The 15000-nt window shown below is 50.2% G+C and overlaps 1 protein-coding gene across 4 annotated transcripts in view; it reads right to left on the bottom strand.

Moving 5' to 3' along the window:
- Positions 1–15000, bottom strand: part of LOC110517131 (ELKS/Rab6-interacting/CAST family member 1) — a 538428-nt gene that overhangs the window by 328081 nt on the left and 195347 nt on the right. For all 4 annotated transcript variants that reach the window (XM_090201213.1, XM_090201214.1, XM_090201216.1 and 1 more), the window contains one exon: positions 10516–10709. In XM_090201213.1, coding sequence (XP_090057339.1) covers positions 10516–10709 — 194 coding nt within the window. The remainder of the gene's footprint in view (positions 1–10515; positions 10710–15000) is intronic.

The following is a 15000-nucleotide window of genomic DNA, read 5'->3' as shown; positions in this document are numbered from 1 at the left end:
ATGTCTCTGTCCCTCTAATGTCTCTGTCCCTCTAATGTCTCTGTCCCTCTAATGTCTCTCTAATGTCTCTCGATCTTCACTCCTCAACACACAACAAAACACTAAACCTCAACTCTTTCCATATGCTGCCTCCCCTGCTGCCACTACTGCTCCTCCTCAGATTACTCAGGGGGGAAGAGATTCGGGGTGTCCCTGTCTCTGTCAATGGCTGTCAGATGTCCTTCTAAACCTGATGTAGAGACAGGGATTCAGTGTGTCCCTGTCTCTGTCAATGGCTGTCAGATGTCCTTCTAAACCTGATGTAGAGACAGGGATTCAGTGTGTCCCTGTCTCTGTCAATGGCTGTCAGATGTCCTTCTAAACCTGATGTAGAGACAGGGATTCAGTGTGTCTCTGTCTCTGTCAATTGCTGTCAGATGTCCTTCTAAACCTGATGTAGAGACAGGGATTCAGTGTGTCCCTGTCTCTGTCAATGGCTGTCAGATGTCCTTCTGGACCTGATGTAGAGACAGGGATTCAGTGTGTCCCTGTCTCTGTCAATGGCTGTCAGATGTCCTTCTGGACCTGATGTAGAGACATGGATTCAGTGTGTCCCTGTCTCTGTCAATGGCTGTCAGATGTCCTTCTGGACCTGATGAAGAGACAGGGATTCAGTGTGTCTCTGTCTCTGTCAATGGCTTTCAGATGTCCTTCTGGACCTGATGTAGAGAGGTGGGAGAACATTCATGATGATGGCTTCATTCTGGCCCAAACTGACAGGTGTCTAGAAATATACAACATATGGAATAGAACAGACAGGCTGGTGAAGGAGGTAACAGACAGGATGGTGAAGGAGGTAACAGACAGGCTGGTGAAGGAGGTAACAGACAGGCTCGTGAAGGAGGTAACAGACAGGCTGGTGAAGGATGTAACAGACAGGCTGGTGAAGGAGGTAACAGACAGGCTGGTGAAGGAGGTAACAGACAGGCTGGTGAAGGAGGTAACAGACAGGCTGGTGAAGGAGGTAACAGACAGGCTGGTGAAGGAGGTAACAGACAGGCTGGTGAAGGAGGTAACAGACAGGCTGGTGAAGGAGGTAACAGACAGGCTGGTGAAGGAGGTAACAGACAGGCTGGTGAAGGAGGTAACAGACAGTTTTTCCTCCACCAAGTCACTTCTCTTTCTCCTCTCCTGTTCCACACTCTCTAACTTCTCTCTTCCTCGACCAGTTTCCCTCTCTTCTCTTAGTATAGCAGTCACGTACCCGACCTCTGCCCCTCTCTGTGCTCTCCTGCCCTGCTCTGGCCAGAAGCCACCACTGTTGGTTGGCAGGGAGCAGAATGTGTGTGTGTGTGTGTGTGTTCTTGCGTGATGTTGTGATTGTGCCAAGCAGCCATCAGTTGTGAGCATGGTTCTGACAGAGACATACTGCAGGGGGCCTGGCTGACGTGCCCACTGGTTTCTGCCCGGGGTCAAAGGGGTGAGAGAGCGCCCTCACCCCCCACTATCCTCTCCAGTGGAAGCTTCCGGAAAACATGCAGGCACACACACACACAGCTGAGAGAGAGACAGAGAGAGAGAAAGAGAGCGAGAGAGAGAGTGGATGCCTCCTAATGTTTTTAATGAGAGAGGGACAGCAGCACAGCCAGAGACCCACTCATGCTGTTCAATAGCCCCCCCCCCCCCCCTCACACACCCCCTCCTCCCCCTAACACACCTGGAACCACATCCTACATGTTCCACTGACTCTTGGCACAGAACAGAGCAGGTGCAGCTAAACACAACTTGTCATGTGATTTAGCTGTTCATTGTAGAGAGGGAGGCAGGGTGTCTGTCTGTCTGGTGTGAAAGCCAGTAAGGCTACAGAGATCTGGGGTCAGTCATGCATCTCAAGTGACACCTTTGTCCCTATATAGTGCTATGGATTCTGATTGAAAGTAGTGCACTACGTAGGATTCTGGTTGAAAGTAGTGCACTACGTAGGATTCTGGTTGAAAGTAGTGCACTATGTAGGGTTCTGGTTGAAAGTAGTGTACTATGTAGGGTTCTGGTTGAAAGTAGTGCACTATGTAGGATTCTGATTGAAAGTAGTGCACTACGTAGGATTCTGGTTGAAAGTAGTGCACTACGTAGGATTCTGGTTGAAAGTAGTGCACTATGTAGGGTTCTGGTTGAAAGTAGTGCACTATGTAGGGTTCTGGTTGAAAGTAGTGCACTATGTAGGATTCTGGTTGAAAGTAGTGCACTAGGTAGGGAATAGGGAGCCATTTAGGAGGCAGACAAAGTGCCTGCATTAATGGCCCAGAGGAAAAGCTCGGCTCGTTCAGATTTAGTTCCAGACGTCAGTTCACACCCCCTAATGACACACACAACACACACACACACACACACACACACACACAGCATCAAGGCTGTTTTGAAGTGCTGCATTATTCATTATTTGATGTATTTATACAGAGACAGAGATGGAAGAAATCCTAAAGTAGCCTACAATTAATTATCACCAATTAGTCCACGTGGACTAAAACACACTCAGACAGCTGTATATACAGACACACAGACACAGACACACACACACACACACACACACACACATATACACACACACACACAGTTATAGAGACAGACACACACACACACACACACACACACATATACACACACACACACAGTGTTAGAGACAGACACACAGACACACACACACACACACACACACACACACACACACACACACACACAGTTATAGAGACAGACACACACAGACACAGAGAGACACACACAGAGATTCACACGCACACACACACACACACACACACACACACACACACACACACACACAGTTATAGAGACAGACACACACAGACACAGAGACACACACAGAGATACACACAGAGATACACACACACAGACAGTTATAGAGACAGACGCACACACACACACAGAGAGAGACACACACAGACACATACTCAAAGACATACACACTCAGACAGTTGTATATACAGACACAAACTCAGACTAGGAAATGAAACAGACATGCAGACAGACAGACACAACAATTGTGCCCTTGCCAGTCAGCCTCTCCTGCATGCTAAGTGGGGTGGAGGCTGTGTTGAATAGTCAGCCTCTCCTGCATGCTAAGTGGGGTGGAGGCTGTGTTGAATAGTCAGCCTCTCCTGCATGCTAAGTGGGGTGGAGGCTGTGTTGAATAGTCAGCCTCTCCTGCATGCTAAGTGGGGTGGAGGCTGTGTTGAATAGTCAGCCTCTCCTGCATGCTAAGTGGGGTTGGAGGCTGTGTTGAATAGTCAGCCTCTCCTGCATGCTAAGTGGGGTGGAGGCTGTGTTGAATAGTCAGCCTCTCTTGCATGCTAAATGGGGTGGAGGCTGTGTGAGAGCTGTGTTGAATAAAGAGGTGCTGATACACATTGATCAGAGTACCAGGGGTTCCACCCACATCTACACTCCACAGACAACATGATCCCTACAGGCCACCGTACACAACAGCCTCCATTACCATAAGCTGTAACTCACTATACCACCAGGGGAAAAGCATCATCAAGGCACTAAAACAATGGAGCCGAGTAGGAGGTGTAGTGAACGTGTGAGGGGTTGGCTAATCTGGCTTCAGGGGCCAAGAGTAAACCCTTAGAGTAAACCCTTAGAGTAAACCCTTAGAGTAAACCCTTAGAGTAAACCCTTAGGAGTAAACCCTTAGGTGTTACGGTGCGTGAATGAGGACCCAAAAGCGAATTAACTTAAACAGAGCTTCTTTAATTACCAAACATAGGTAGGCTCAGACGGACCGGCAGATTCCGACAGGACAAGACAAGGTTACAGCAAACATGACGACAGTCTGGTTCAGGCATGAAACACAACAAACAAGAATCCGACAAGGACAGGAACAAAAACAGAGAGAGATATAGGGGACTAATCAGAGGGAAAAAGGGAACAGGTGGGAAAAGGGGTGACGAGGTGGTTAGGAGGAGACAAGGCACAGCTGGGGGAAAGAGGGGGTGGAAAGGTAACCTAACAACGACCAGCAGAGGGAGACAGGGTGAAGGGAAAGGACAGAGACAAGACACAACATGACATGACAGTACATGACAGTACCCCCCCACTCACCGAGCGCCTCCTGGCGCACTCGAGGAGGAAACCTGGCGGCAACGGAGGAAATCCTCGATCAGCGCACGGTCCAGCACGTCCCGAGAGGGAACCCAACTCCTCTCCTCAGGACCGTACCCCTCCCAATCTACGAGGTACTGGTGACCACGGCCCCGAGGACGCATGTCCAAAATTCTACGGACCCTGTAGATGGGTGCGCCCTCGACAAGGATGGGGGGGGGGGGGGGGGGGAAGACGAGCGGGGGCGCGAAGGACGGGCTTGATGCAGGAGACATGGAAGACCGGGTGGACGCGACGAAGGTATCGCGGAAGAAGAAGTCGAACTGCGACAGGATGACCCGAGAAATACGGAACGGACCAATGAACCGCGGGGTCAACTTGCGAGAAGCCGTCTTAAGGGGAAGGTTCTGAGTGGAGAGCCAAACTCTCTGACCGCGACAATATCTAGGACTCTTAGTTCTACGCTTATTAGCAGCCCTCACAGTCTGCGTCCTATAACGGCAAAGTGCAGACCTGACCCTCTTCCAGGTGCGCTCGCAACGTTGGACAAAAGCCTGAGCGGAGGGGACGCTGGACTCGGCGAACTGAGATGAGAACAGCGGAGGCTGGTACCCGAGGCTACTCTGAAAAGGAGATAGCCCGGTCGCAGACGAAGGAAGCGAGTTGTGGGCGTATTCTGCCCAGGGGAGCTGTTCTGACCAAGACGCAGGGTTACGAAAAGAAAGACTGCGTAAGATGCGACCAATAGTCTGATTGGCCCGTTCTGCTTGACCGTTAGACTGGGAGTGAAAGCCGGAAGAGAGACTGACGGAAGCCCCAATCAAACGGCAAAACTCCCTCCAAAATTGAGACGTGAATTGCGGACCTCTGTCCGAAACGACGTCTGACGGAAGGCCATGAATTCTGAAAACATTCTCGATGATGATTTGTGCCGTCTCTTTAGCAGAAGGAAGCTTAGCAAGGGGAATGAAATGAGCCGCCTTAGAGAACCTATCGACAACCGTAAGAATAACAGTCTTCCCCGCTGACGAAGGCAGTCCGGTGACAAAATCTAAGGCGATGTGAGACCACGGTCGAGAAGGAATAGGAAGCGGCCTGAGACGGCCGGCAGGAGGAGAGTTACCGGACTTAGTCTGCGCGCAGACCGAACAAGCAGCCACGAAACGACGCGTGTCATGCTCCCGGGTGGGCCACCAAAAACGCTGGCGAATGGAAGCAAGCGTACCCCGAACGCCAGGGTGGCCGGCTAACTTGGCAGAGTGAGCCCACTGAAGAACGGCCAGACGAGTAGGAACGGGAACGAAAAGAAGGTTCCTAGGACAAGCGCGCGGCGACGGAGTGTGAGTGAGCGCTTGCTTTACCTGCCTCTCAATTCCCCAGACAGTCAACCCGACAACACGCCCCTCAGGGAGAATCCCCTCGGGGTCAGTGGAGGCTACTGAAGAACTGAAGAGACGAGATAAAGCATCAGGCTTGGTGTTCTTAGAGCCCGGACGATAAGAAATCACGAACTCGAAACGAGCGAAAAACAGCGCCCAACGCGCCTGACGCGCATTAATAAGTCGTTTGGCAAAACGGATGTACTCAAGGTTCCTATGGTCAGTCCAAACGACAAAAGGAACGGTCGCCCCCTCCAACCACTGTCGCCATTCGCCTAGGGCTAACCGGATGGCGAGCAGTTCGCGGTTACCCACATCATAGTTACGTTCCGACGGCGACAGGCGATGAGAAAAATACGAGCATGGGTGGACCTTGTCGTCAGAGAGGGAGCGCTGAGAAAGAATGGCTCCCACGCCCACCTCTGACGCGTCAACCTCGACAACGAACTGTCTAGAGACGTCAGGTGTAACAAGGATAGGAGCGGATGTAAAACGATTCTTGAGGAGATCAAAAGCTCCCTGGGCGGAAACGGACCACTTAAAGCACGTCTTGACAGAAGTAAGGGCTGTGAGAGGAGCTGCCACCTGACCGAAATTACGGATGAAACGACGATAGAAGTTCGCGAAGCCGAGAAAGCGCTGCAGCTCGACGCGTGACTTAGGGACGGGCCAATCAATGACAGCTTGGACCTTAGCGGGATCCATCTTAATGCCTTCAGCGGAAATAACAGAACCGAGAAATGTGACGGAGGAGGCATGAAAAGTGCACTTCTCAGCCTTCACAAAAAGACAATTCTCTAAAAGGCGCTGGAGGACACGTCGAACGTGCTGAACATGAATCTGGAGTGACGGTGAAAAAATCAGGATATCGTCAAGGTAAACGAAAACAAAGATGTTCAGCATGTCTCTCAGGACATCATTGACTAATGCCTGAAAGACAGCTGGAGCGTTAGCGAGGCCGAAAGGAAGAACCCGGTATTCAAAGTGCCCTAACGGAGTGTTAAACGCCGTCTTCCACTCGTCCCCCTCCCTGATGCGCACGAGATGGTAAGCGTTACGAAGGTCCAACTTAGTGAAAAACCTGGCTCCCTGCAGGATCTCGAAGGCTGAAGACATAAGAGGAAGCGGATAACGATTCTTCACTGTTATGTCATTCAGCCCTCGATAATGCAGGGGCGCAGAGACCCGTCCTTCTTCTTGACAAAAAAAACCCCCGCTCCGGCGGGAGAGGAGGAGGGGACTATGGTACCGGCGTCAAGAGCTACAGACAAATAATCTTCGAGAGCCTTACGTTCGGGAGCCGACAGAGAGTATAGTCTACCCCGGGGGGGGGTGGTTCCCGGAAGGAGATCAATACTACAATCATACGACCGGTGTGGAGGAAGAGAGGTGGCCCTGGACCGACTGAACACCGTGCGCAGATCGTGATATTCCTCCGGCACCCCTGTCAAATCACCAGGCTCCTCCTGTGAAGAAGAGACAGAGGAAACAGGAGGGATAGCAGACATTAAACATTTCACATGACAAGAGACGTTCCAGGAGAGGATAGAATTACTAGACCAATTAATGGAAGGATTATGACAAACTAGCCAGGGATGGCCCAAAACAACAGGTGTAAAAGGTGAACGAAAAATTAAAAAAGAAATGGTTTCACTATGATTACCAGAAACAGTGAGGGTTAAAGGTAGCGTCTCACGCTGAATCCTGGGGAGAGGACTACCATCCAGGGCGAACAAGGCCGTGGGCTCCTTTAACTGTCTGAGAGGAATGTCATGTTCCCGAGCCCAGGTCTCGTCCATAAAACAGCCCTCCGCCCCAGAGTCTATTAAGGCACTGCAGGAAGCTGACGAACCGGTCCAGCGTAGATGGACCGACAAGGTAGTGCAGGATCTTGAAGGAGAGACAGGAGTAGTAGCGCTCACCAGTAGCCCTCCGCTTACTGATGAGCTCTGGCTTTTACTGGACATGAAGTGACAAAATGACCAGCGGAACCGCAATAGAGACAGAGGCGGTTGGTGATTCTCCGTTCCCTCCCGAGCCGGCAGAGGAAGATGGTAGTGATGCGGAGAGGGGGGCGACGGAGAGCGCGAGCTCCTTTCCACGAGCTCGGTGACGAAGATCAACCCGTCGCTCAATGCGAATAGCGAGTTCAATCAAGGAATCCACGCTGGAAGGAACCTCCCGGGAGAGAATCTCATCCTTTACCTCTGCGCGGAGACCCTCCAGAAGACGAGCGAGCAAGGCCGGCTCGTTCCAGCCACTGGAGACAGCAAGAGTGCGAAACTCAATAGAGTAGTCTGTTATGGATCGATTGCCTTGACATAGGGAAGACAGGGCCCTGGAAGCCTCCTCCCCAAAAACAGATCGATCAAAAACCCGTATCATCTCCTCCTTAAAGTCCTGATACTGGTTAGTACACTCAGCCCTTGCCTCCCAGATTGCCGTGCCCCACTCACGAGCCCGTCCAATAAGGAGAGATATGACGTAGGCGACACGAGCAGTGCTCCTGGAGTAAGTGTTGGGCTGGAGAGAAAACACAATATCACACTGGGTGAGGAACGAGCGGCATTCAGTGGGCTCCCCAGAGTAACACGGCGGGTTATTGATTCTGGGCTCCGGAGATTCGAAAGCCCTGGAAGTGGCCGGTGGATCGAGGCGGAGATGGTGAACCTGTTCTGTGAGGTTGGAGACTTGGGTGGCCAGGGTCTCAACGGCATGTCGAGCAGCAGACACTTCCTGCTCGTGTCTGCCTAGCATCGCTCCCTGGATCCCGACGGCTGAGTGGAGAGGATCCGAAGTCGCTGGGTCCATTCTTGGTCGGATTCTTCTGTTACGGTGCGTGAATGAGGACCCAAAAGCGAATTAACTTAAACAGAGCTTCTTTAATTACCAAACATAGGTAGGCTCAGACGGACCGGCAGATTCCGACAGGACAAGACAAGGTTACAGCAAACATGACGACAGTCTGGTTCAGGCATGAAACACAACAAACAAGAATCCGACAAGGACAGGAACAAAAACAGAGAGAGATATAGGGGACTAATCAGAGGGAAAAAGGGAACAGGTGGGAAAAGGGGTGACGAGGTGGTTAGGAGGAGACAAGGCACAGCTGGGGGAAAGAGGGGGTGGAAAGGTAACCTAACAACGACCAGCAGAGGGAGACAGGGTGAAGGGAAAGGACAGAGACAAGACACAACATGACAGTACATGACATTAGGAGTAAACCCTTAGGAGTAAACCCTTAGGCGTAAACCCTTAGGAGTAAACCCTTAGTGTAAACCCTTAGAGTAAACCCTTAGAGTAAACCCTTAGAGTAAACCCTTAGGAGTAAACCCTTAGAGTAAACCCTTAGAGTAAACCCTTAGAGTAAACCCTTAGGAGTAAACCCTTAGGAGTAAACCCTTAGAGTAAACCCTTAGAGTAAACCCTTAGAGTAAACCCTTAGGTGAATTACTGTGCATGGTGCTAGAATGAAGCAATGAGGCACGAGGAGCTGTGCTATATGGCCAATACACCACGGCTAATGGCTGTTCTTAGGCACGACACAACGCGGAGTGCCTGGAAACAGCCCTTAGCCGTGGTATATTGCCCATATACCACAAACCCCCGAGGTGCCTTATTGATATTATAAACTGGTTACCAACGTAATTAGAGCAGTAAAAAATAAAATTGTTGTCATACCCGTGGTATACGGTCTGATATACCACGGCTGTCAGCCAATCAGCATTCAGGGCTCGAACCACCCAGTTTATAATGGAGTATAGGGGAGTGTTTATGTGATTTATAATGGAGTATAGGGGAGTGTTTAGGTGATTTATAATGGAGTATAGGGGGAGTGTTTAGGTGATTTATAATGGAGTATAGGGGAGTGTTTAGGTGATTTATAATGGAGTATAGGGGAGTGTTTAGGTGATTTATAATGTAGTATAGGGGAGTGTTTAGGTGATTTATAATGGAGTATAGGGGAGTGTTTAGGTGATTTATAATGGAGTATAGGGGAGTGTTTAGGTGATTTATAATGGAGTATAGGGGAGTGTTTAGGTGATTTATAATGGAGTATAGGGGAGTGTTTAGGTGATTTATAACGCTGGAGTGATTGTGACCATGACAGTCCGAAACTAGCCCTCCCATTGGCTGAGAGCCAGAGGTCACAGAGGTCGACACCTGCTGAGGCTCATGGGAACGCCACAGGTGGGAGCGAGAGGGGGCCAGCAGGGCCGGCCGTCTGAGAGCCAGGCGGATACAGACATAATGGTACACAGACACGTACACGTACATGTACACACACACACACACACACACACACACACACACACACACACACACACACACACACACACACACACACACACACACACACACACACACACACACACACACACACACACACACACACATTCACAAAGAGCACTATAGCATGAGGACACACGTCTACAGTACTGCCAGTAGTTAAAACAGACAGGGGTGAAGGACTGAGATGGAGGAACCGTAAGAGTTTACAAAGAACACAATAGATGAACATACATACTGGAACACAGGGAGACAGACAGACAGACAGACAGACAGACAGACAGACAGGCAGGCAGGCAGACAGAAAGCCAGATAGATAGATAGATAGATAGATAGATAGATAGATAGACAGACAGACAGACAGACAGACAGACAGACAGACAGACAGACAGACAGACAGACAGACAGACAGACAGACAGACAGACAGACAGACAGACAGACAGACAGACAGACAGACATACAGACAGACAGACAGACAGACAGACAGACAGACAGGCAAACAGAAAGCCAGATAGATAGATAGACAGACAGGCAAACAGAAAGCAAGATAGATAGATAGACAGACAGACAGAGACAGAAAGCCAGATAGATAGATAGATAGATAGATAGATAGATAGATAGACAGACAGACAGACAGAAAGCCAGATAGATATAGACAGACAGACAGACAGACAGACAGACAGACAGACAGACAGACAGACAGACAGACAGGGGTTATATATTATTGTAGAGAACACACACTCTTACTTCTCCAGTTCATTGATTTTCTTGTCCTTGTCGTTTTTCTCATTCTCCATCTCTCTGAGGATCTCCAGCAATCGGTCCACCTCCACCTGGGCCTTCCCAGAATCCTCTCTGTGCCGAGTCACTTCCTGTTCCAGAGTAACGATGCGTTCTGACAGCTCCGTGTTGGCCTGGGCCTCCAGCATGGCATTCTGGGCCTGGACAGAGGGCAGGGGTCAGAGGTCAGTGGTTAGAGGTCACAATAAGAGTGCATGGTCACTGGTAGTGCGACATCACGCGAGTTTGGATTTTGCCCTGAGGCCTGAGCCCTATACAGCTGTTCTCAAGTCTGTCCTGCCTCCCTCTGGCCCTGAGGCCTAAGCCCTATACAGCTGTTCTCAGACCTGAACTACCTCCCTCCTCTGTGTTAGTTGGAAGCAGCTCTAAGGCCTCCAACACTGACCTGAGGACAGGGAGGGCCATGCCTCCAACACTGGCCTGAGGACAGGGAGAGCCACGCCTCCAACACTGACCTGAGGACAGGGAGTGCCACGCCTCCAACACTGACCTGAGGACAGGGAGGGCCACGCCTCCAACACTGACCTGAGGACAGGGAGAGCCACACCTCCAACACTGACCTGAGGACAGGGAGAGCCACGCCTCCAACACTGACCTGAGGACAGGGAGGGCCACGCTTCCAACACTGACCTGAGGACAGGAGGGCCACGCCTACAACACTGACCTGAGGACAGGGAGGGCCACGCCTCCAACTTTATGTATGTTTCTCTTTCTTCTCCTAATTTCAGTTCCATGCAAGCCATGCCCACAGGCCACGCCCACAGGCCACGCCCAAACCCAACAGATACAAACCGTGCTAAGGTGGGGTTGAACGGAGACACACACACAGCTCACGACAGCCAGGCACCTGCTCTAATCATGGGAGAGGTGATGAGGGAATAGAGGGGGTATAGAGGGGTTAATCGAGGGGGTATAGAGGGGGAATAGAGGGGGTATAGAGGGGGTATATAGGGGGAATATAGGGGGAATAGAGGGGGTATAGAGGGGGTATAGAGGGGGAATAGAGGGGGAATAGAGGGGGTATAGGGGGAATAGAGGGGGAATAGAGGGGGTATAGAGGGGGAATTAGAGGGGGAATAGAGGGGGTATAGAGGGGGAATTAGAGGGGGAATAGAGGGGGTATAGAGGGGGAATTAGAGGGGGAATACAGGGGGAATAGAGGGGGTGAGGGGTGAGAACAAGGGGTACACACGTAAGACCCAGCTGAGCTGGCTACCCTCCCCCTCCCCTGCCTTCCCAGAGGTTAGCTGTCTGTGACGTCAAGGCCCAGTAGGAGAGGAAGAGGCTGGGTGTATGGGGCTGGTTAGGGGGCTGTCTAAGGTGCAGAGAAGAGGCTGGGTGGTTAGGGGGCTGTCTAGGGGACAGAGAAGAAGCTGGCTAAGCTGACTTGGGCTGGTTAATGTCCCATGTCTTGGGCCCTCAGGGTTAGCTGTCTGTGGTGTCCAGTCCCAGACCAAGAGGCTGGCTAGGGGACAGGGCCGTGTCATGGAGGACGTAGTGACAGTCCCAGCACTGTTGAGTGTGTTCCACATGCTGCCACAACCTCAGCTAACCCTGTGACATCAGACCAGGGCTGGGACACGCACTGAAGAGAAAAGGACTGGGGAAAATGACTACGGTCTCTAATGTGTGTGTGTGTCTGTGTGTGTGTGTGTGTGTGTGTGTGTGTGTGTGTGTGTGTGTGTGTGTGTGTGTGTGTGTGTGTGTGTGTGTGTGTGTGTGTGTGTGTGTATGTGTGTGTGTGTGTGTGTGTGTGTGTGTGTGTGTGTGTGTGTGTCTGTATGTACTCCACATAAATCTGCCTGTCTAAGCATCTAAGCGTGTCTCCACATACTCCATCCCATTTATTCAAGTCCCATTAATGTCTACTGGCCCTGAGCAGGGAACTAAGTTTAGACACTACAGGCTTTAGTTTAAACTGAACTGGTCAGTCTAATGTGAAATCATTAAGTCAATTTCCCCTCACAGTGAACGGAGTCAGTCTGGAGGACAGGGTGAATCAGTCCACAGTAATGTCTAGAATAAAAGTGGTAGTACTGCTATGACTACTGCAGACAAGGGCATGGAGGGGTGAGAGAAGAGAGAGAGAGAGAGAGAGACAGCCTCTTAGATATGGAGGGGTGAGAGAAGAGAGAGAGAGAGAGACAGCCTCTTAGATATGGAGGGGTGAGAGAAGAGAGAGAGAGAGAGAGAGAGAGACAGCCTCTTAGATATGGAGAGGTGAGAGAAGAGAGAGAGAGAGAGACAGCCTCTTAGATATGGAGGGGTGAGAGAAGAGAGAGAGAGACAGCCTCTTAGATATGGAGGGGTGAGAGAAGAGAGAGAGAGAGAGAGAGAGAGACAGCCTCTTAGATATGGAGGGGTGAGAGAAGAGAGAGAGAGAGAGTGACAGCCTTTTAGATATGGAGCTGGGAATACAGCTACACCACAGATCCGTCAGGTCAGTCTGGTAGATCAGTCAGGTCAGACAGATCAGTTAGGTCAGTCAGAAAGATCAGTCAGGTCAGTCAGATATTTCAGCCAGGTCAGTCTGGTAGATCAGTCAGACAGATCAGTTAGGTCAGTCAGGTAGATCAGTCAGGTCAGTCAGGTAGATCAGTCAGGTCAGTCAGGTCAGTTGGGTAGATCAGTAAGGTCAGTCAGGTCAGTCAGATAGATCAGCTAGGTCAATCATATAGTCAGTCAGGTCAGTCAGAAAGATCAGGCAGGTCAGTCAGATAGGTCAGTCAGGTCAGTCAGGTAGATCAGTCAGGTCAGTCAGGTCAGTCGGTAGATCAGTCAGGTCAGTCAGGTCAGTCGGGTCAGTCAGATAGATCAGCTAGGTCAATCATATAGTCAGTCAGGTCAGTCAGAAAGATCAGTCAGGTCAGTCAGGTCAGTCGGGTCAGTCAGATAGATCAGCTAGGTCAATCATATAGTCAGTCAGGTCAGTCAGAAAGATCAGTCAGGTCAGTCAGAAAGATCAGTCAGGTCAGTCAGAAAGATCAGTCAGGTCAGTCGGGTAGATCAGTCAGGTCAGTCGGGTCAGTCAGGTAGATCCATCAGGTCAGTCAGGTAGATCCGTCAGGTCAGTCAGGTCAGTCAGGTAGATCCGTCAGTCAGGTCAGTCGGGTAGATCAGTCAGGTCAGTCAGGTCAGTCAGGTAGATCAGTCAGGTCAGTCAGATAGATCAGTTTGGTCAGCCAGATAGATCAGGCAGATAGATCAGTTAGGTCAGTCAGATATTTCAGCCAGGTCAATCATATAGATCAGTCAGATAGATCAGTCAGGTCAGTCAGGTAGATCCGTCAGGTCAGGCAGATCAGTCGGGTAGATCAGTCAGGTCAGTCGGGTCAGTCAGGTAGATCCGTCAGGTCAGTCGGGTAGATCCGTCAGGTCAGTCAGGTCAGTCAGGTAGATCCGTCAGGTGAGTCAGGTCAGTCGGGTAGATCAGTCAGGTCAGTCAGGTCAGTCAGGTAGATCCGTCAGGTCAGTCAGGTCAGTCAGGTAGATCAGTCAGGTCAGTCAGATATGTCAGTCAGATAGATCAGTCAGGTCAGCCAGATAGATCAGTCAGATAGATCAGTCAGATATTTCAGTCAGGTCAACCATATAGATCAGTCAGATAGATCAGTCAGGTCAGCCAGATATTTCAGCCAGGTCAATCATATAGATCAGTCAGATAGATCAGTCAGGTCAGTCAGATCGGTCATATAGATCAGTCAGATAGATCAGTCAGGTCAGTCAGATAGATCAGTCAGGTCAGCCAGATCAGTCAGATATATCAGTCAAGTCAGTCAGGTAGATCAATCAAGTCAGTCGGGTCAGTCAGATAGATCAGCTAGGTAAATTATATAGAGAAGTCAGGTCAGTCAGGTCAGTCAGATAGGTCAGTCAGATAGATCAGTCAGGTCAGCCAGATAGATCAGTCAGATAGATCAGTCAGATATTTCAGTCAGGTCAACCATATAGATCAGTCAGATAGATCAGCCAGATCAGTCATATAGATCAGTCAGGTCAGTCAGATAGATCAGTCAGGTCAGCCAGATCAGTCATATAGATCAGTCAGATAGATCAGTCAGATAGATCAGTCAGGTCAGCCAGATCAGTCAGATATATCAGTCAAGTCAGTCAGGTAGATCAGTCAAGTCAGTCGGGTCAGTCAGATTGATCAACTAGGTAAATCATATAGAGAAGTCAGGTCAGTCAGGTCAGTCAAATAGATCAGCTAGGTCAATCATATAGATCAGTCATATAGATCAGTCAGGTCAGTCAGGTAGATCAGTCAGGTCAGTCAGGTAGATCAGTCAGGTCAGTCAGAAAGATCAGTCAGGTCAGTCGGGTAGATCAGTCAGGTCAGTCAGCTAGATCAGTCATATAGATCAGTCAGGTCAGTCAGATAGATCAGTCAGGTCAGTCAGATAGATCAGTCAGTCAAATAGATCAGTCAGG

Source organism: Oncorhynchus mykiss, chromosome 15, assembly GCF_057628025.1.
Source record: "Oncorhynchus mykiss isolate SJ-2025 chromosome 15, ASM5762802v1, whole genome shotgun sequence".
Classification (NCBI taxonomy): domain Eukaryota; kingdom Metazoa; phylum Chordata; class Actinopteri; order Salmoniformes; family Salmonidae; genus Oncorhynchus; species Oncorhynchus mykiss.
The sequence above is the reverse complement of the archived record's forward strand: the minus strand, read 5'-3'. Positions and strand labels throughout refer to the sequence as shown.